The 22,184-nt window shown below is 38.2% G+C and overlaps 1 protein-coding gene across 4 annotated transcripts in view; it reads left to right on the forward strand.

The window, feature by feature from the left end:
• LOC136858504 (rab-like protein 6) overlaps positions 1-22,184 on the forward strand; it is a 124,320-nt gene that overhangs the window by 88,300 nt on the left and 13,836 nt on the right. For 3 of the 4 annotated variants that reach the window (XM_067138095.2, XM_067138096.2, XM_067138097.2), the window contains exon 10: positions 7,748-7,974. In XM_067138095.2, coding sequence (XP_066994196.1) covers positions 7,748-7,939 — 192 coding nt within the window. In that variant the 3' untranslated portion in view covers positions 7,940-7,974. Of the gene's footprint in view, positions 1-7,747; positions 7,975-11,192; positions 11,325-22,184 lie in introns of those variants that run through there. The other variant, XM_067138098.2, reaches the window with a different exon arrangement.

Genomic DNA, 22,184 nt, shown 5'->3' on the forward strand with positions numbered 1-22,184 from the left:
GGGACGGAAGAGTGCACACCTCCGAACAGGTGTACTAAGTGTCCTGGACTTCATTCTCATCGAGATAAAACCTGTCCTGTCTATCTGACTGAGAAGAAGGTCCAGGAGATATGACACTGGTGTTTCCTACCAGGAAGTGTGCCATAAGTTTAATTCCATGAATGCACCTGCCAAGACACTAGACTGCAGCGTGACAGCACAGTCTACCAGGCTCGTAATTTGTTTCAGCAACACCTCTGAAGACTGCTGCACCAAGGCGCTCCTGTGAGCAACGGTGCAAAGAGTAAAAGCTCGAGGGTGAGGACCACCCAGCTATCAACCACACAGAAGCCTGTGCTGGCTAAGAAACCTAACACGGCACAGGAGATTGTCTTACTCGCCCAAGGGGTCGGCAAAAGCCGCGCCCAAATCGGTGGAGGCGGCATCGTCAACCGGGGCTGGGAATTCACCTTCCAGCCTGTCTAAACAAGAAAAGAGTACGGAGAAGAATGATGCCCTTACCAGGTGCTCCCCCACTCCTGTGAATGGGGAAATGTGCCCTCCATCTGGCGAGTACATGTCAGCACCAGCAGGAATATCTGCTATAAAACATGCCACAGAAAAGCATCAAAGAATCACTCGGCGTTAATCACCTCATCCACTGATGATTAGATGGACGTCGAGCATTCCTCAAAAAGCGTCTTGCCACTTATAACCTAAATCCCTTTTTTTAAATCCACACTATGGCACTGTTACGGTTATGAAAGGCATCTTACTGAGCTGCACCAGTTAATCAGTCAGATTTGCAGGGAGTATAGTCTGTATTCAAGAAACTAATCTCAGACCAGGTCATCACACGGTCTTGAGTAACTTTAGACTGTACTCAATAGAACGGGATTATCCTAACCAGGCTTCCGGTAGTTCACTTTTTGTCATATCTATAGCGATACAGTTCTACTAAAAACCCAGCTGAAGGCAGTAGTGGTACGTGTTTTGTTGCATTTCATAACTACAGTGTCTAATGTTTATTTCTCACCAGACCAGCCTCTTAAAATCAATGATGTCATTGATCTTGTAGATTAGCTCCCACCTCCTTTCCTCTTATTGGATATTTTAATGCCTATCACCCATTATGGGGCTCTGAAATGCCTTGCCCCAGAGGGAGGCAGTTGGAACAATTGTTAAGAGAGCTGGATTTACGTGTTTTGAGTACAGGGGAACCAACACATTTCAGCGTAGCACATGGTACCTCCTCCTGCATTGACGATAGTCTATGCAGCCATACGCTTGTTTCCCTGCTTTGATAGAATGTACATGGTGACTTCTCTGACAGTGACCCTATCCCTATTATTCTGACTTTGTTAAAGCAGAAATCCATCGAGGCTCCTCCATGATGGATTCTTAAACACGCTGATTAGCCTAGCACATTAGCACAGCACTTTAACGACGCAGATAGCCAGAGCATAGACATTATATAACTTATAATTATTCCATTAAGTGGAATGTTTTATATTTCCACCATTCGTTAGTAAGAAAATATGTATACATTGAATGCTATTTGCTTTACGTCGCACCGACACAGATATGTCTTATGGCGACGATGGGATAGGAAAGGCCGAGAAATTGGAAGGAAGCGGCCGTGGCCTTAATTAAGGTACAGCCCCGGCATTTGCCTGGTGTGAAAATGGAAAACCACGGAAAACCATCTTCAGGGCTACCGACAGTGGGATTCGAACCCACTATCTCCCGATTACTGGATACTGGCCGCACTTAAGCGACTGCAGCTATCGAGCTCGGTTATGTATACATTAGAACATGTTTCAGTCTGTGAGACCTCCTTCAACTACTGAAATAATATGTTTATTTAATACATTGTTGAGTTGTTATGGAAACACATTTTTTTTTTTGGTTCTTTTTTATCATTAATGAACTTTAAATATTATTTAAATATATAATAAAATGAATGAATCCAAAGAGATGTTTGATTTGATATCCTTTAGAAAGGGAAACATTCTCAGGATATATATATTTCCATAACAGCAACTCAACAATTTATTTAATAAACAAATTATTTCATTAGTTGAAGAAGGTCTCACAGACTGAAACATGTTCTAATATATGTATTTATATCTTATTAAATATTGAACATTGGAAATACCATATTTATGCGAATAATACCCGCACGTTTTTTTAAAAACTTTGGGGCACGAAACTGGGGTGCGGGTTTTATTTGCGGCATTGTTGGCACTTTTTTTTTCAAAATCAGCCTTTCTAAATTTAGGGTGCGGGATTATTTGGTGGCGGGTATTATTCACGTAAATGCGGTGGCGGGGATTATTCGCGTAAATACGGGTATTTATGCGAAAAAATACCCGCACATTTTTTTAAAAATTTGAGGCACGAAATTGGGATGCGTTTTGTTTTTTTTTTTTTTTTTTTTTTTTTTTGCGTCAAAGTTGACATTTCTTTTTTTCAAAATAAGCCTACCTAAAGTTAGAGTGCGGGGATTATTCGTGTAAATATGGTATAAAACATTCCAATTAAAGGAATAATTATTACTTAAAGTCAATACGGAACAAATATGATGTCCATCAATTGCAGTTATACCACACAAGTTATTCTTACTGCTGCTGAGGAGTCCATTCCGTCTTTTTTCAAGGACTCCTCAGCGAAGTTTTGTTCCGTGTCAGAATGAAGAAATTGTAGCCGTTTTAAAATAATGACGTTGCACTCATAAATGCTATCGTAAGCAGCCTACTATGGTCAACTTGATAGTATTTTTAAAAACTCTGTACTAAGGCGCGAGTTCTTATTTGACAGAATAAGAAAGCAACATGGAAAAGGTATGTGTCATCCATGACATGGCATACACGTCATTACAGGTGTGGACTAAACTTCAACACATTTCGGGTGTACAAGGACCATCCTTACAACTGAGAATTTCCATTGCAGGCGGTATTGTGACTGATCTACGCATGGTGTTAATCATCTAGCAAGTCATTTCGCAGATGGGAATTACCATCCTGACTTCCATGTCTGAAGTGAGATGCAGAACGCCATCATCTATGTTTTGCCACTTATCATTCAGAGGTCTATAATGTGCCCTTTGCAGAGTGGGAACTTCACAGCGCCTTGGCACTTTGCAAGGACACGGCTCCCAAACCAGATAATGTCCATAATCACATGTTGAAATACCTCAGCTAGGATAGCCTATTATATCTTCTTGGGGTGTTTAGCCGAATCTGAATAGAGGGTGAGATTTGTCACACTAGCAAGAGGAAATAGTAATTCCTCTCCTCAAGACTGACAAAGATCCTAAGTATGCTGGAAGTTACAGACCTACATGTCTCGCCAACTGTCTGTGTAAACTATTTGAGACAATGGTGAATTGCCGACTTGTATGGTGTTTGGAGAAAAGGGACTTTTGTCCGAGTACCAGTGTGGTTTTTGAGCTGCTCACTCCACCAGTGACCACTTGGTACGCCTAGAGAGATCTATCCAGGACTCATTTCTCTGAAAGCAGCACTTGGTGGCTGTTTTAGTCAATTTAGGAAAAGCCTATGGCACCATATGGCGATATGGCATCCTTTCAACCCTGCATCAGCGGAAATTCCGAGGTAACTTGCCAGTTTTTATTACAAATTTTTTTCCCTCCATCTGTTCCGTGTCCGGGTAGGAAGGGTATATTCGCAATATCACATTTAGGAAAGTGGAGTCCCACAGGGATCACTTATTAGTGTCACTCTGTTCGCGATTGCTATAAACTGTATTTTTGCTGCTGCTGCTGGTTCAGCAGTAGTACCCTGGCTACCATATTAACTTGCACTTTAGATCCCTTTTTTCCCCATTTTTTTAGCCAAAAAAGTAAATTCTATTCTTCTTTAACATACTTATGAATGTATTTGAGTTATACTGGCTATTTTCATTGGAAGGCAGTATTTCTAAATGTGAAAAGTCAATAAATGGTGAACACGACTTTTAGGCCTACATATAAAGTAAATATAATCCAATTTAGTTACTCATATCACAACATTCGTTTCATCTCATTAATACCTCTGATGAGGTCGACATCAGGAAGGGCATACGGTCGTAAGATTCGTCTCACTTCATACTCGACCCCGTAGAGGAAAGGGATAAGGGTATCATATTATGCAGTATTGATACAAAATAACTCAATGGCCAGTCATTTGTCTCTGTCAGTTGAGCAATAGGCCTACCACACAGTAAACCTGATCACTGCTTTAATTTTAATTGTCTTGCACTGCTAACTTCGCTGCTACCGGCATATCATTGTTCCAAGTGATGTCATCTTCACTGCCATCTCGTCAGCCATGCACTGCAATCGAGGCCGAGAGCATTTGAGGTCCCGTCTTTTTGAACCTTTTAAAAATAGTTTTGTTCCCGACTATAGAGTCCAAACTGTGTGAAGCTATTCCCAAATGGTTTCTGGAGGTGGTCTCTGATATTCCCAGCTGGTGTATGTGTAGCAGAAGCCACTCCTTCTGAATAAAGCCGTGTTGTTGAAAGCTTGCCAAACCACCAGCTGATAACTAGCGTATGTTACGAGTTGTATTCCCGAATGCAATACATAGTGACTGGGAGCATTCTTTAGAAAACTGCGGCTGTTGAAAGCCAGACCCTTATTTTTAAATCATGACTTGATTAAACTAAATGGTACAAAATGACAATGATGAGTAATGCTCCAAATAAAATATTTTATAAGACTTGATGAGGAAATACATTCCAATGCAATGAAGTTTTGGCATAATGTTTAATCATATTCTGCGTTCGAGTCTTCCATACCTTCGTAATTCCTTTTATCATTCTCAGCTTATTTGAAAGTAGAGTGGCCTGCCACTGTAACTACCAATGGGACATAACCAATGTCATCCAAGACTCAGCCAGCAGGTCCTGGATCTGCTGCACCAGAAGGTGCTGCTGGGAACATGTATCAATAGACTGTAATGAATTCAAGGATTCAGTACACAGTAGAAAGTGCCGACATTCGCTGGACGGTGCATATCACACTGTTTCAAGCATAGCCTAGAGCTCTGCTGTGTACATGCGACAGGTTTCCAGTAAAGCAATCAACAATGAATGCACAGCCCATGTTCGTTTCTGCCCGCGAACCATCCGCGTAAAAAAACTACTGGTTTACAACAGACCAGAAGAGCCTCCGATAAATGGAAGGGCACGTGTTCACTTTAGGGCTGGTGTGCAGTTCCAGTATGATTGGAACTGTCATCAAAAAACAGTGTCAGTATAATCCTGCCAGCCAAAGTAGATGTCTTTACCATCTTTGGTCTTAGTGATGAAGGCCATTCCCGACTCATCCTCTTCATTGCTGGCAGCATCAGGTTCCATCACCAGTTGCAGTTTGTTCCAAGAAATGTTGCCCATCCATGTGGTATCAGCTGAGGAATTCCAAACATATCCTCCTCTGTACAGCTTTCCGTTTGGTTGGAACCATACTCTTGGATGCCCTGGTTCCCTGTGTTGACTTACAGTTATTGTGTTGTGAATGTAATCACAGATCGAATTGCCAAGGTCCTCCGCAAACACAATATAAAAACCGTGTTTGGCACCGCCACTAAAATTGCTCACAGTCTGAGTAAAACCAAGGACAAATTGTCCCCACTTTTACATCCTGGGGTATACGAAATTCCCTGTACTTGAGGTAAGGAATACATCGGCCAAAGATGCCGGTCCATTGGTACCTGCATCAAGGAACATGAACGTAATATTCGTCTCAACCAGCCAGACAAATCAGAAATAGCTGAGCACGCTCTTATCGTCGGGTCATGATGTCTTGTTCCAAGATGCTCGAGCTCTTACCCACACTAGACACTACAGGTCCAGGTTTATACTGGAAGCTGTGGAAATACGTAGAAATCCTAACAATTTCAACAGGGACACTGGCTATCAATTAAGTAATACCTGGTTGCCAGCCATTAAGAATGTACGTAGGTAGTTCCCTTCCCTGTCCCTTCACTATTGTTATTTCATCTCAGGATTTTCCAAATTTGTACGGTCCTCATCGCCAGATTTTTCATTTAAATTAATAAACTTCATTGTTTGTCCGTATTGAACCAAGATTACAACTTTTTATTATAATTTGGGTCCACCTTATTCAATACATAAAAATTGTTGCATAGATTTAATTACAACATATATTTTTCAATCAGTACTAGTTTTGACACCCCACTGCATCATCATCAGCTGATATAAGTTTGTAGAAAAATTGACAATCATATAAATTTATCAACGTCAGATTCATCACAATATAAAATCATATTAACAACTGTGTTAAAAAAATACTGTCTCTTAAGTTCATATTTTCAACAAGTCAAAGACTTGCGAGTCTTATGCCATAAACTGATAAAAACACATGCAAACCGGTTTGCTCACTTATGATATAAAGTGGATTTAAAGAACAACAAATTATAAAATAGAATAGTTTTGAAACACTATGTGCTTAATTTATCACACTTCTTTTGTACAAATGAAAAAAGACATTACTGTACAACTTAGGTTAATATATTATATAACATGTACTGTATTTGTTTTTTAGTTTTCCGCATTATCCAGATTTTCGATAATCCAGATCAGTTCCAGTCCCACTTAATCCGGATAAACGAGGTTCTTGTGTTGCCATTGATGCTTTCACGGTCCGTACTTATAGACATGATATACAGTAGGCTCTTGGGCTTATGCCGTGTCAAGAAAATAAGGTGAAATTCTTTACATTTCGCAGAAAACTATGCTCTGCATCATCAGAAGAAAATCTCAACTGTCCTCGAGAAAGGCTTCTAAAACAATGAGCTTGAATTTAGACGTTACCCAATAGAAGTGGAAATGGTACGTTCATTTGTCACCAAATGGCTCCTTGGACGCGGTACAGTGCTAGCGTTCGAAGCGGAAGCTGACGGAACCATCAGAATCAGTCTGAGAGGGTCACATAACATAACAGGCGTATGCACATATGAAGGTATGGCATTGACACAAGTCTGGAATGAAACATCTGGCGATGAAGAACGTACAAATTTGGAAAACACCAAAACAAAATAATAATAATAATAATAATAATAATAATAATAATAATAATAATAATGAAGGGACAGGGATGATGCAGAGCATAGTTCTCTGCGAAACTTAAAGAATTTCACCTTATTTTCTTGACACAGCATAAGCCCAAAAGCCTATATCATGTCTAGAGGTTCTTGTGTACTTATATTTCAAAAACTGAGAATGTTACAGACGTGGAAATAGGTATTTGGAATCTCCTTTAAAAATAAAGGAACATGTGGTTTTTTGTTTCGTTTTTTTTCCGTCTTGAGAGAAGACTGTTTTCTCACTTGTACACTTCTGTCGCATGGTCATCTTAGCCCCAAAAGGCAATACCACAAATGTTGTTTACAAAGAGTTTCTGGGGTAAATAAAACTCGAGGAATGATTACTTTCATCAAATTATCGAATTACGAAATGCAGCAAATCAGCTACTGAAATGGACTCAAATCTTTCAATGAGTCATAATAGTTTTACACACCAGTACTTTTGGTGCCTAAGAACTAGTTCTGTCTTTGTAAAAACTTTCTCTTAGTATTCCTGAAGTTTAAAATAATGCTACCTTCTTCATTGTAGCATTTATGATAAAAATTCTTTTTGTGGTTTTAAGGTCTCTTGCTTGAATGTTATCAAACCTGTTTAAGTAATGATTTATGCTTCTAGTTGTTAAAAGTAAATTTTGTGATGTTATTTTTGTTCACAGAATGAAGAAAAGAGTGGAAAGAAGCACAAGAAGAAAAGTAAAGAAGCATCTTCATCTAATGAAGAAAAGAAAAAGAAGAAGAAAAGGTCTAGTCGGCGATCACGTGAAGAAGAACGAAGTAGAGATGAACTGGAAGAATTTCTGAATGGCCCGGGCACTGCCCCTGTTGATACGGCCTATGAAGCCATCTAGCACATGCTTACTGTCATCAGTGAACTGAGGAAAAAGTTAGTTCTCCTTTATATTAAAGAATATTATTAACTTTCTCTTGCTCATAATAATCAGTAATTACATTAGCCATACCAAACCTTACCTTTGGTCAATAGCTATAACAGCCATGGAGATTAGTAGAGTGGTGAAATGCTCAGGTTGTTAACTCTTTGGCTAGCCATCATTTTCCTGTGGATTATCCTCTTACTTATATCTGTTGATTATTGATTGAACCTTATTTAAAGTTCTGTTTACTTTAGACGGAATCGAATCTGTGTCATTCCAGCAAACAAACTGGTTAACAGTCAACAAAGACCAGTATTCTCACTACCCTTATGAAAGTGATATTTGTACTGAATATGCTGGAGTTTGATATTTAGTGCTTATAAAGCAAGCAGTTAAGCCTTTTTAAACAAGACATCATATTTTTTTAAATAATAATAATAATAATAATAATAACATCAGTCCTTGTTATGCCTCTCATAACATACATTTGTTTTAATGAAATTAATGATACTGAGATTATATGATCAGAAATATTTCTGACACTGAGAACTACTTTGGGCATGGTTGAAGAATTGTCATAAATTTCTGTAAGGGAGCCGCTGTAACTTTTCATTTGACAGTTCCCATTTAAGTTGGCAAGTCCCTCAAAACAAATTAAGAATGTCATCCGTTTCACCTTATGAACCAATCGGTAAGTAACATTACCACTGCTCACAACTGCACACTAATCCACAGACCAGTTTACCGTATACTTTAGTGTAGCCATACCATGTGCTTGGTGTTGCTCTGTGCATGAGTTGAATTATTGTTTTGCGGAAGGTGTTTATCATTGCATGCAGGTTATCGTGTCTGAGTTGATTTACAGAGGCAGCGCATAGTTCTAAAATGTCTTTGAAAACAAGTTACTTGCGCTGTAATAATTCACGGATTGAGAATCCTTTGCATCAGGGCATCCTCTTAAATAGCCAGGTGTCGGTATTATCAACAAGGACTCATGAATTTTATGAACAGAGAAGGAATATGTATGGGTTTGTGCGCATCCCTCTATTCCTGCTGATTTGGTGTTAGAGCAAACAGCAAGAACTCAGACTAAGTGTAAGAACAGTGATAAAGAAGGGAGTTCTCCTTCAACAACGTAAGGACAAAGAAGAAGAGGGGGAGAGGGGGGAGAATGTAGCAGTTGAGGCTTTCGAGGCTGACATTATAAACAATGTCTGTATTTTCTGGGCTTGTAGGCCATGATCCAAGAGCATATGATGGTCCCGATGTTTCACCAAAAACTGTGTTAGGCATTTTCAGGAGTTCCAAATGACTTTGATGAGTATGAAGCTATCAGTGGAATAGAGTGGTGTCACAGTTCCACCTCAATATATAGTGCAGGCTGTGGTCCGCTATGGTTGGGGGACGATCGCTGATTGGCTGTTCTTTGGCCAATGATAGTGTAGACCACAGTATGTTGTTCGCCTATTGATCTGTCGTGGTGGGGGGGTTGCTGATTGCTGTTCTTTGGTCAATAATTGAAACAATGGGGAACCCGGCGTTTTTCGACTGCTTTGGCAATCGATCACCTGTTGCTTTTTCTGGCTTGCTGCAGCCACCATGTCCTCCAGCATTTAAGGTTTTCAGGAATGGAAACCAGGCTTTGTTGACCTGTTCAAATTCCTCCTTACATTTGAAGCTGTTAGTGTGCTTCAGGATTTCAATGGCTTCCCTTGGAAACTGGGTGTGATGAAACACAATAGTTGACAGTACTTCAGTGTTGCTGTGCTGTATATCATGGCCTGCTAGCAGAAGCTGTTAGTGTGCTTCAGGATTTCAATCGCTTCCCTTTGAAACCAGGCATGATGAGACACAGTAGCTGGCAGTATTTAGGTGTTGCTGTGCTGTATATCATGGCCTGCTAGCAGCAAGTGTTTAGCGACTAATGACCTTTCTGCTTGTCCCAGCCGGCTGTGCAAGTTGTGCTCCTTTAATCCTGTGGCAATGCTGTGTTTCGTAGTTCCTCTAGCCACAGCTGCACGGGATCTTGTACATACCTGCTGTGGAGCACTATAGAGGGCGACCCTTTATTATAGTTGCATGTTATTGTAAATACTTAGCGCTATGTGTGTTTTTACTGAGGAAGGCATGATATTAGCAATTCCTTTCATAATGATAGTACAGATGTACGAAGTACAAAAGCAAGCTCGCCATGAAGTAATCAGGGGACTCAGTGTCAAGCTCGCCATGAAGTAATCGGGGGACTCGTGTTTAAGTTCATCTTAACCCTCGCACACTCCCCACGTCGATCCATCGGTGGCATTTTATCTGGCTACTTAAGGTATGAAGTATTGCTCATAGACTGCAGCACAAAATAGGTATAGTAGCTAGATAAATTTTAGTTCATGGTTGACTCAATTGACAGAAGTACAAGTACTTTGAGTCAGATAAAACACACACAATGTGTATGCTGACCTCATGGCAGTCGGAAGCTCACATCCGATAAGTGTGTTTTGCTTTGTAATACGAATTCCACAAGTGATTTTGTTTCTGTTGTCAAGTTTATTTAATTTTCTGTAATATTCTGTTAATCTTTTCAAGTTTTAATTCATCGCTTTTCCAGTGAAGTGAAATTCATTATTCTCTCATTCAAAATAATTGTTATTGTTTATTTTTGTCCACATTGTCAATGGATGGGCCAAATTCATTGCTAAATGATACTGAAGTATTAGAATATTTAGATGAACTAGATAGTGATTTTGTTGCCAAAATGCACAGAGTATGATGACAGGGCTTCGGAAATTCTGTATAGCATTTTATCAACTCACAGCACCTTCAACTGCATTGTGTCAAATTAAAGAGAAATTTGTGTTCTTTCTTTCAGGGTAAGTTTACAAAGAGCAAGACAATCAATAATTCAGGTTTTTTTATTTTGAAACTGGCTTCTTTTTTAGTAAGTGGTATGTGCAATTAAGTGATGTGAGCTATTTATTTTCAAAATATATAGTCATAAATGTTTCAATATATTTTTTCACTTGAATATAAATTAAATTATTGATGTAGGAAATTGTGTAACATTTACAGTATGAGGGAAGTGTCTGAAGTGGAGAATCGCAGATCATACTAGAACCTTGCACACATATTGGGCAAATCCAACTAGGCAGAATCATGAAAAAAAATATTTTCAAAATGAACTGCTACCCTCACTAGACGGCTGTAAGAGTATCATATTTTTGAACTATGTGTACAGGTCAAGCAGGTAGTCTGCCTTGTGTCTGGTTGGCAGCTCAAGAGAAACATTCCTAACGACTGCCCTCCCTTACTTGCGCTCACAAGCTGTGCTATGGCATAGGACATTTGTTGCATCTTTAAAATATGTTGTAGGTATTGTTTAATTTATTAATCATGTAATGTAAGGTATCACAAGTAAATATAATTACCGGTATAACACAGACTAATCAGAACCAATAGTCAAACAAGTAACTAAACTGCTCCGCAATAGTGATATTCGTGGTAATAATGTTGAAAACACAAACTGCTTTACACCAACCACACTATATGAAACACTGGCAAGTGCTAGTAGAACATTGTATTGCACTGTTGTCAAAACAGTATTACTCAGGGCATTGAAAAGGTCCAGAATTGTCAGACAGGTATTGAGTTTGGTACCATGAGTATTACCACACTGAAGCAAAACAAAGGGACGACAATTGGTGATACATCAGAGATTGCATTTTTAAGATTTGCATTTCTCTAGGCCAAATTGATGTATAAATTCAATAACCAAACATTGTTCAAAAATCTGCATACAAAGCTTTTCTAGATCCTAAATCCGTATACATCCAATGGTTGACAATAGGCTGTGGCCCCAGGAGGGATCATCATCAGTCGTATGTGCTCTTCACTTTCCAAAGATTTTTGTCTGGAAAAGGAAACCAGAAGGAGCACAGCATTGCTGTTTGAATATGTTATGAAACCAATCTTTCAATCCCACGGACCCGATTTTTCTGATTTTGTGGGAACAACATAAACATTTTCATGTGAAAACATTCTTTCACCGTTTTACCATACACACCTTTAGGTTCTTTCAAAGTTATGAATAGAGGTCCTAACAGCTTGTTGGCTGCTGTCACTGTTGACATAGTGTCTGTGTGTTATGTCCCCCTTTGACTGCACTTCAGAGCAAACTGATTTTGCCCCTTTTATAGCCAGTGTCCTACCTAAATACATCACCAAATTGAACCCACTTTGATCACTATTGCATATGTTTCCAGGGCCAGGAGACTCTAGAACAGTTGTAACATCTCCTACAAATATACTGCTGACATGATGTCTATATATTGATGGACTTCCTTTGACGTTGTCACCATTGTTATTTTCTGCAGGATGATATTATAGCAATCCCTGGCTCTGCTTGGGCACTTTCTTTTAATGTTCAATTTTAGGATTTGTATTAACTGTTTGAAATGATTTTTATTTTGCAGATTTCTTTATTGTGACACTGACTGATAGTTTATGAGCTCTTTTGTAAATTCAGAGTTATTGTTATGTGTTTAATTTTAGTTTGAGATTATAATTTCACATTAAACTATTTCCTTATGGCAGCCCAGATTGTCAGGGAAGTAGCTGATCCTTTCAAATAGATAATGAAAAACTGTATGTATTTATGCCTCGCACAATAGATATGATCTACAGGATTCCAGTTGTCAGTGGAACTGTCACCATCAGCTCAAAAACTGTGGACTCAACGCAAATATCGGTCACTTTGGACATATTCTTGTTCACCCCTTCTCAACCCCCATGCCGATGGAGGCTGAACTTGGACTTAAACAGCATCCAGAGTGTCACTATTCATTTCAGCGACTCCGAAAACTATGGATTCGACGCTATTTTTTATTATTTTTGTATGTCACCCACTCCCACCCATAGACGTGCTAACCCCCACAAGAAGATAGTAAGTCATAAATGTACCAAGTTGGTTGAAATTGCTCCCGTGGTTTAGGAGATTTGGAAAGGTACTTCATAAAACATGGCGGCGCATTCCCATCCTCCTATATACAGCATTTCTTACCAGACTATCATGATACAGAGAAGCCACTGTCACCTAGCAACAATCTGTCCAATTTGATCTTCAGTAATTTTCAATTAATCTAAATCCATTTGTATTTCTTTAAACCATGTGTTTTTTGTTTTATTATTCCAAAAGAAATCAAAAAGTTGTTTCAGGAGTCTAGTATTTGGTAAGCGGTATATGTGTCCAAAGAATGCAATCCTCCATTTTCGCATCATGTCAAGTACTGAATTTGGCAAAAAGTCTCCACTGGCAATCAATCTGGTGTTTTTATTAATAATTGTTGGAATTTAAAGCTGTATTATATATAGTACTAGCTGATGTACCCGTGCTTCGCTACGGGATTCTCAGAAAGACCGACTGTGGTTTTCCTAACTGAAGTCAATTTAGGTCATTACAAAAACGTCAGTAGGAATGTAGCAATTAAAAGCAATGTTATCATATAAAACACTTGATCAAATGAAAGACCGCACATTTTTTCACTTTTAACGAACAGCACTACAGTGCCGATCTAACAGTCCAAAGTTCCAGAGCTGGAAAGACCAGGCTGCAGACAGCCGCGAACACTCCTCTGCCCTTATTCCGTTAAATATGCACACTGCTCATTCCAATCAGTGCCTCAGAGTAGGGATTGAGTAGCTCGAATGCTATGATGAACCAGTGTGTTACGTACCAGTGATATCAGAAAATTTATGAACCAGAGGAATGGCATGCTAAAGAAGAAAGTTACCTAACTCCCCAGCTACTTTCTGCCAATATTCAGGCAGGCTGTTACACTCGGTACGACCGGGCGAGATGGCGTGTCCTTAGGGGCGCTCAGCTGTGAGCTTGCATCCGGGAGATAGTGGATTCTAACCCCACTGTCGGCAGCCCAGAAGATGGCATTCCGTTATTTCCTTTTTCCACACCAGGCAAATGCTGGGGCTGCACCTTAATTAACGCCAAGGCCGCTTCCATTTAAAGTTAAAAACTTCATGATTGTTCCGTATTGAATAGAGAAATAAGAAGATGTACAATATTATAGGGAAGGATCCACCTTTCAATACTCCGTAGTAAGTTGAACTAAAAAGTAGTTACAACCTGTTTATTGGGACCAGTTTCAACACATTTGAAGTGTCATCATCAGCCAATTAGCGAAGATCTTAAAACAACTAATATATTGAACACAGGCAAAAAATTAACATTGTATCATATCGTAGCAATTAAGTTAATGTTCAAAACACAATAATCACAGTCAAGAGAGTAAACAGAACATCACTATCTTGCACCGAAAACAAATATAGTTGAAGTTCATAAGCAGATCAAGTATGCACTTATGTAAAGTCGTTGCTAGGCAGGTCTTGTAGGCATTTGTTTCTCCGGCCGAAGAGTAAAAGGTGACGTGAATGAAGTCTTAGGAAAACAGTGTAGGATTTAATTTCGTCACACTCATAGCCCTTTTCTATCCCATCGTCGCCATAAGACCTATCTGTTTCGGTGCAACGTAAAGCAAACTTTAAAAAATATACTGTACGCAGCAGTAATCCTATCTATCTGAAATGAGTGGCAACAGAAGACACAAAGCACATCACAACAAACAACGGTAAACGCAATGTTATTGTTGGTCAATTTTATGAGCTTTCTATATTGTAGGCCTTCACATTTAGTTTTCTTTCGACTCTGTGATATTAGGAAGTCTTAAAAAAATATTTATAGCGTAGACAATGGTTCATTATTCTCGGACTTTACATACGGATTTTCATTAAATTCTGTTTACCAATCTTCTTGTGACCTGGCGCTGATATAGACTTAGTAACAAAAATCAAAATTCATTAATATCACTGTGATCATAGCCAGTACGGTAACAGTGTATAAGACATAAATAATCAGAAATTTAATATTATATAACTTTATTTATGTAGTATTTATAGATATGGCCACTGACAGCATAAATATTTGAGAATTAAATTGTTGGCCTTCCCCTAAACTACCATTTCTCTATAAAATTATTTATATCCTAAATTGTAGCGACATATTCCCCGGCTTCGCCTACGGACTTTCATTAAGATACGCCCACTAATAACATAAATATACATACATACATTATCATTATAGACTGTTATGCCTCTCAGCGTTCAGTCAGCAAGCCTCTGTGAATTTACTAAACGTCGCCACAATCCTCGATTTGCAACTAGTGTTGTGGCCTCATTTAGTTCTATACCTCTTACCTTTAAATCGTTAGAAACCGAGTCTAACTATCGTCGTCTTGGTCTACCTCTATTTCTCTTACCCTCCATAGCAGAGTCCATTATTCTCCTAGGTAACCTATCCTCCTCCATTCGCCTCACATGACCCCACCACCGAAGCCGGTTTATGCGTACAGCTTCATCCATCGAGTTCATTCCTAAATTAGCTTTTATCTCCTCATTCCGAATACCCTCCTGCCATACCCTCCTGCCATTGTTCCCACCTGTTTGTACCAGCAATCATTCTTGCTACTTTCATGTCTGTTACTTCTAACTTATGAATAAGATATCCTGAGTCCACCCAGCTTTCGCTCCCGTAAAGTAAAGTTGGTCTGAAAACAGACCGATGTAAAGATAGTTTCGTCTGGGAGCTGACTCCCTTCTTACAGAATACTGTTGATCACAACTGCGAGCTCACTGCATTAGCTTTACAACACCTTGATTCAATCTCACTTACTTGGTTCATTCGTTCCCGGATTTTCCGTTTTCCCATATTGTACGTTTTTTATTCATGGTCCCTCCAAAAACGGAGAGTCAAGGTTCCACTGTATTGTACAACTTGCAGTGCGCGGTTTTCATGAGCAATAGCGAGAGCTGAAATGTCGTTTGTGTATATCTCTATTGATTTGTATGTAAAGCTTCAGGACCTCTTAGCACCAAGGTGATGCAAAACTTTTTTTGATCTGTGTAAATACCTTGTAGTAGTTTGAATATCAGAATAGGTAGAATAATTTAAAGCAACTAGGTCAAATAGTACATTAATATATGACTCTCTCCAAATAATTTGAATAGTTTGCCTGTTCAAATACTTACAGCCTACTTCTAATTAATTGAAGTTAGCATTGAAAAAAAATTAGGGGTAGCCTGTTTGTTTAGTAACGTCCCTTAATGCACCCTGAAGTTGAAAATGAAAATCATGGGAAAGCATTTGTAGATTGGCTAGGATTCGACAAATTTGACCATTTTCAGTCAATGGGTGATTGTTTGGTCCACCCTGTCAATATATTATCAATATCTGGCTTTTTACCATGCTTCACACGTACATGTTTCGGGAGCCCTAACTCCTCTCATCAGCGATTTCTATATCAGTATCAACATTCCCCATATCTCATATCTATTTTACAAAAAACATTGTCATATATAGCATTATCTTTGACCTAAAGTGTCATATAATTTAATGATAGCCGGGCTGAGTGGCTCAGACGGTTGAGGCGCTGGTCTTCTGACCCAAACTTGGCTGGTTCGATCGTGGCTCAGCCCGGTGGTATTTGAAGGTGCTCAGATACGTCAGCCTCGTGTCGCTAGATTTACTGGCACGTAAAAGAACTAACTCCTGCTGGACTAAATTCCAGCACCTCAGCGTCTCCAAAAACTGTAAAAATAGTAAATAGTAAATCAAATAACATTATTATTATTATTAATTTAATGATAAATCAGTTTATCCTAGAAAGGGTTTTAACAAAAAAACAAGACGAAAATTTTAAATCTGGTAGTACAATAGTTGATTTTTTAATGGGCCTACGCATAAGTGAAATACAACAAAACAAACGGTAACAAGAAACGTTTTAACTTTGACCGACTCTTCTAAGAAATTCATCTGAAGTGTTAATACGTATTTTAAAATATTATACAATATAAGAAAAACCGTTAAACTTTTTACAAGTGTTTTAAAATGTTCTATTATGTTTTGATGTGTTCCATTACAACAGACATTATCAAGAAATGGACAGTGTGTGTATCTGGGGTATAATCTATATATACAGCATATAAAATAACTTGTCCTGACTGATTCATCATCACCGAGCCAAAACTACTGGACATAAAGAAATTAAATTTTGGGGATACATTCATATTGCAATGTAGATCCTCACTAAGGGAGGATTTTTGGTTATTCCATTGCTAAGGGGGTGAATTTTTAAAATGAGTGTAGCTAAATCTCGAAAACTGAACAGTTTGAAGACATGAAAATTGGTATTTCTAATCTCCTTTAAAAATAAACACGGTATTTCTTTGTTTTGGGGAAATCCTGTTAAGGGAGAGGGGGGTGGAAAGGTGAAAAAGGGGTTCAATATCTTTTATGAGGATACTTATATCTCAAAAACTGAAGATGTTACAGACATGAAAATTGGTGTTTGGAATCTCCTTTAAAAATAAACACATTTTTTTTGTTTTGTTTTTGGAAAATCCAATTAATGGTGGATGAACAGGAGTGACAAAGGGTGAGAATTTAAAAAAATACTTTATGTACAGTATATTGTACAGTAATTGTTACAGACATGAAAATTGGTATTTGGAAACTCCTGTAAATGTAAAGAAACACAGATAATTTATTTTCGGAAAATCCACTTACGGGGGGGGGGGGGGGGATGAATTTTAAAAATAAGAATATCTACAGAACATCTCATAAACTAAACATGTTACAGGCATGAAAATTGGTATTTTTAATCTTTTTTAAAAAGAAAGAAACATAATTTTTTTCGGAGAAAACACGTTTGGGGGGGGGGTAAAAAGGACTGAAAAGGGTTGAATTCTTTTCATTAGGATAATGATATCTGGAAAACTGAAGATTTTATAGAGGTGAAAATTGGTATTTGGAGTCTCCTATAAAAATAAACAAATACATATTTTTCTGTTTTCGGAAAATCCACTTAAGGGCGGGTGAAGGAATTGAAAATTGAGTTGCATTCTTTGTATGAGGATACTTATATCTCAAAAATTAAAGATGTTGCAGATGTGAAAATTGGTATTTGGAATCTCCTTTAAAAATAAGAAAACACACATTCTTTTGTTGTCAGAAAATCCACTTGGAGGATGGGTGAAAGAACTGAAAAATTACTTGAATTATTTGTATGAGGATACCTATATCTCAAAAAAACTAAAGATGTTACAGACATGAAAATTGGTATTTGGAATCCTTTTAAAAATAGAGAAACATGTTTTTTGGGGGGGGGGAGGGGGAGGGGGTGAAAAAGGAGTTGAATTCTTTTTATGAAGATACTTATATCTCAAAAACTGAAGATATTACAGACATGAAAATTTGTATTTGGAATCTCCTTTCAAGGCAAGGAAACACGTATTGTTTTGTTTATGGTAAATCCACTTAGGTGGGGGTGAGGGGTGAATGAATTGTTAAAATAGTTTAATTCTTTGCATGAGGGTACTTATATCTCAAAACCTAAAGATGTTTCAGACGTGAAAATTGGTATTTGGAATCTCCTTTAAAAATAAAGAAATAGGTATTCTTTTGTTTTCAGAAAATTACTTAAGGGGTGGGTTGAAGGAATTCAAAAATGTTGAATTATTTGCATCAGGATACTTGTATCTAAAAAGCTAAAGATGTTACAGATGTGAAAAATTGGCATTTGGAATATCCTTTAAAAGTAAAGGAACATACTTTTTTTTTATTCACTAGGGGGGGGAGGGTGAAAGAAAGTGAAAATACAGTAGAGTCTCGCTCAACCGACCTTCGCTTATCCGAGATTCCATGTTATCCGTCACTGGTAGACTTAAACTGTAGGTGGAAGCAGTTCTGGGACACCTGGTGTGGAGAGTGCGACCGTGGGACAAGCAGTGGCAGTCATGCGGTAGGACTGATGTTTTCTCAAGGACGCGTGCAGCGAGTCTTCAGTCATTGTTCAGTGTAGCATTGGTTGGGTGCAGATGTTATAGTTTTCATATCCTCTGTGAGTGTGGCGAGTAAACGAAGAAAATTATTGTTTCTGTGGAAGACGAGTTGAGTGGTTTAAAGAGACTGGACAAAAGAGAAACTCTTCAGAAAGTGGCTTCAGATTATGGTGTTAGATGTGTTATAGTGGGAGACTGGAAACATAAGAGGGAAGAAATTGAAAAGTGGTGCTCTACCAGAGCACTGAAAATTTAAAAAACAATGAAAAATGTGAGTACGAAAAAGTAAGTGAAGCCCTATTTCTTTGGTTCACTCAAAATTAGTAAAAAAGGCCTGTCAATATCTGGCCCCATTCTGCAATAAATGGCAGTGTATTTCCAGAAGGAGTTTAATGAAGGGGACCCTAATTTTACTGCCAGTGCTGGGTGGCTTGATCGGTGGAAAAGTTGGTACGGCATTGGGCAGCTTAATATCTGTGAAGAAAAACTGTCAGCTAAATCCGACGAGGTTGTGAAATTTAAAAGGGAATTTCAAGAAATAATTCTCGCTGAAGGATTAACCGATAATCAGATTTTTAATTGTGATGAGACTGGGCTGAATTTCAAGATGCTGCCATCAAAACTCTTGCAGCCCAAGCCAAGACGTCTGTACCTGGCTTCAAGCATAGTAAGAAAAGTGTTACTGTTCTTGCCTGTAGTAATATTACTGGGAACTTGAAAGCAAAGTTGCTTATGATCAGTAAAGCAAAGAAGCCTAGGGCATATAAAAACATTTCTGTTAGTGCTCTTCCAGCCCATTACACGAATCAGAAGGCTGCCTGGATGTCTGCTGACATCTTAAAAGACTGTTTCTTTACACAGTTTGTTCCACATATAGAAAAATTTCTAGCTTCAAACGACCTTCCTAGAAAAGCTCTTCTTCTACTACACAATGCTCTATCACACCCAAATGGAGAGCAACTTAAAAGTGGTGACATCAAAGTCATGTTCCTCCCTCCTAACGTGACGTCATTATGCCACCAATGGACTAAGGTGTGCTGGAAACATTGAAGAGGAAATATCGGTGGAAACTCCTTTCATCCCTGATAGAGAAAATGGACAATGACAACGACATGATGGAAAAGTTAAAACGAAACAACATGAAAGACGTGGCATACTGGATAGCACAGTCATGGGAAGAAGTTGGAACAACGACACTAGAAAGTCTTGGAACATATTGTGGAGTGAGGTTGAACATCGAGAGGAGGTTGGACAAGAAGACATGGAAAACATTGTTCCCTTACTGAATTTCATTCCTGGCTGTGAGGATGCTACGACTCAAGATGTAAGTGTTGTGCACAAGATCAGCTATTTGAACTAACTGAACCTGATATTATTGGTTTTGTGAATGGTAACGAAAATGAGGATGATGAAGAAGAAGAACGAGGCATTGCAGAACAAAAGGAGAAAACAATGACTCACAGTGAAGAATTATCGTCGATGGCGGGATCTCGCAGCAAGAAAATGTGAATCAGCAGGCAAGCAGACATTATTGACAAGTTTCTTTTCATAAGACATTTGGAATGTTTTCATTCAATACTGCATCTACTGTACAATTGATCTGACTAGTCAATAAATAGAGTACCGTAAAACATATTAATACAGTATAGCCTTCCTGTTTATTTTAGTTCATTTTCGAAGTTATTCTGTATTATCCAACATTTTTGGTGATCTGACGTACTCCAGGTCCCATTTAGGTCGGATAATCGAGACTCTACTATATTGAATTATTTTTGTGGGGATACTTATATCTCAACCGGGCGAGTTGGCCGTGCGCGTAGAGGCGCGCGGCTGTGAGCTTGCATCCGGGAGATAGTAGGTTCGAATCCCACTATCGGCAGCCCTGAAAATGGTTTTCCGTGGTTTCCCATTTTCACACCAGGCAAATGCTGGGGCTGTACCTTAATTAAGGCCACGGCCGCTTCCTCCCAACTCCTAGGCCTTTCCCATCCCATCGTCGCCATAAGACCTATCTGTGTCGGTGCGACGTAAAGCCCCTAGCAAAAAAAAAAAAACTTATATCTCAAAAACTGAAGGTTATGGACATGAAAATTTGTATTTGGAATCTCCTTTCAAGAAATACATGGTTCTTTGTTTTCATAAAATCCACTTAAGGGGGGATGAATTAATTGAAAAATTATTTGAATTCTTTGTATGAGGGTACTTATATCTCAAAAACTAAGGATGTTACAGACGTGTGGTATTTTCAGCCTCCTTTAGAAATAAATGAACACTCATTTTTCTGGGAAAATCAACTTGGAAGGGGGCTGGGTGAAAAAGGAGTTGAGTTATTTTTATGTGGATACATATATCTGAAAAAACTGAGAATTTTACAGTCATAATAATTGGTATTTGGAATCTCCTTAAAAGTAAAGAAACGTGTATTTTTCCTTTCTGAAAAATCACTTAAGGGGGAGGGTGAAAGCAAGTGAGAAAATTGAATTCTGTTTGTGAAGATACTTGTATCTCAGAAACTGAAGATGTTACAGACGTGAAGGTTGGTATTTTGAATCTCCTTTGAAAACATATTTATTGTTTTTGAAAAGTCCACTTAAAGGGAGAGGGGAGTGGAAAGAAGTGAAGAACGTGAATTATTTTTATGAGGATACTTATATCTCAAAAACTGAAGATGTTGCAGATGTGAAAACTGGTATTTGGAATCTCCTTTTTAAAAAAGACACACTTTTTTTTGTTTTCGGAAACTCCACTTAAAGGGTATAAAGAATTGAAAAAGCACATGAATTTTTAAAATGAGTACCGGTATAGCTACAGTACATGTCAAAAACTTAACGTGTTACAGACTTGGAACTTGGTATTTGGAAAGTCCATTAAGAATACAGGAACATCAATTTGTTGTTTTGTTCTCAGAAAAGGAACTTAACGGGAGTGAAAGTGAAAAATTAGTTGAATTATTTTTTATGTGGATACTTATATCTCAAAAACTGAAGATGTTGCAAATGTAAAAATACTGTATGTATTTGGAATTGCTTTTAAAAAGTAAAGATTTTTTTTAATTTGAGAGAAGACTGTTTCTCACATGTACAGTTCTGTGTTGCTTTGCTCATCTTAGGCTCAAAAGGCAGTACCACAAACATGGTTTACAAAGAGATTCTGAGGTAAATGGTACAGATAATGTCTTAGTACAGCACCGAGGAACGATTACTTTTAACAAATTATGAAATCCACGCGAGCGAAGCCACGGGTAACTGCTAGTGTTATATATGATGATGTTTTATGTAAAACAGAATAATATTAGATCTTGAGATATGGGGAATGTTGATAT

This window comes from Anabrus simplex, chromosome 1 (assembly GCF_040414725.1).
Source record: "Anabrus simplex isolate iqAnaSimp1 chromosome 1, ASM4041472v1, whole genome shotgun sequence".
Classification (NCBI taxonomy): domain Eukaryota; kingdom Metazoa; phylum Arthropoda; class Insecta; order Orthoptera; family Tettigoniidae; genus Anabrus; species Anabrus simplex.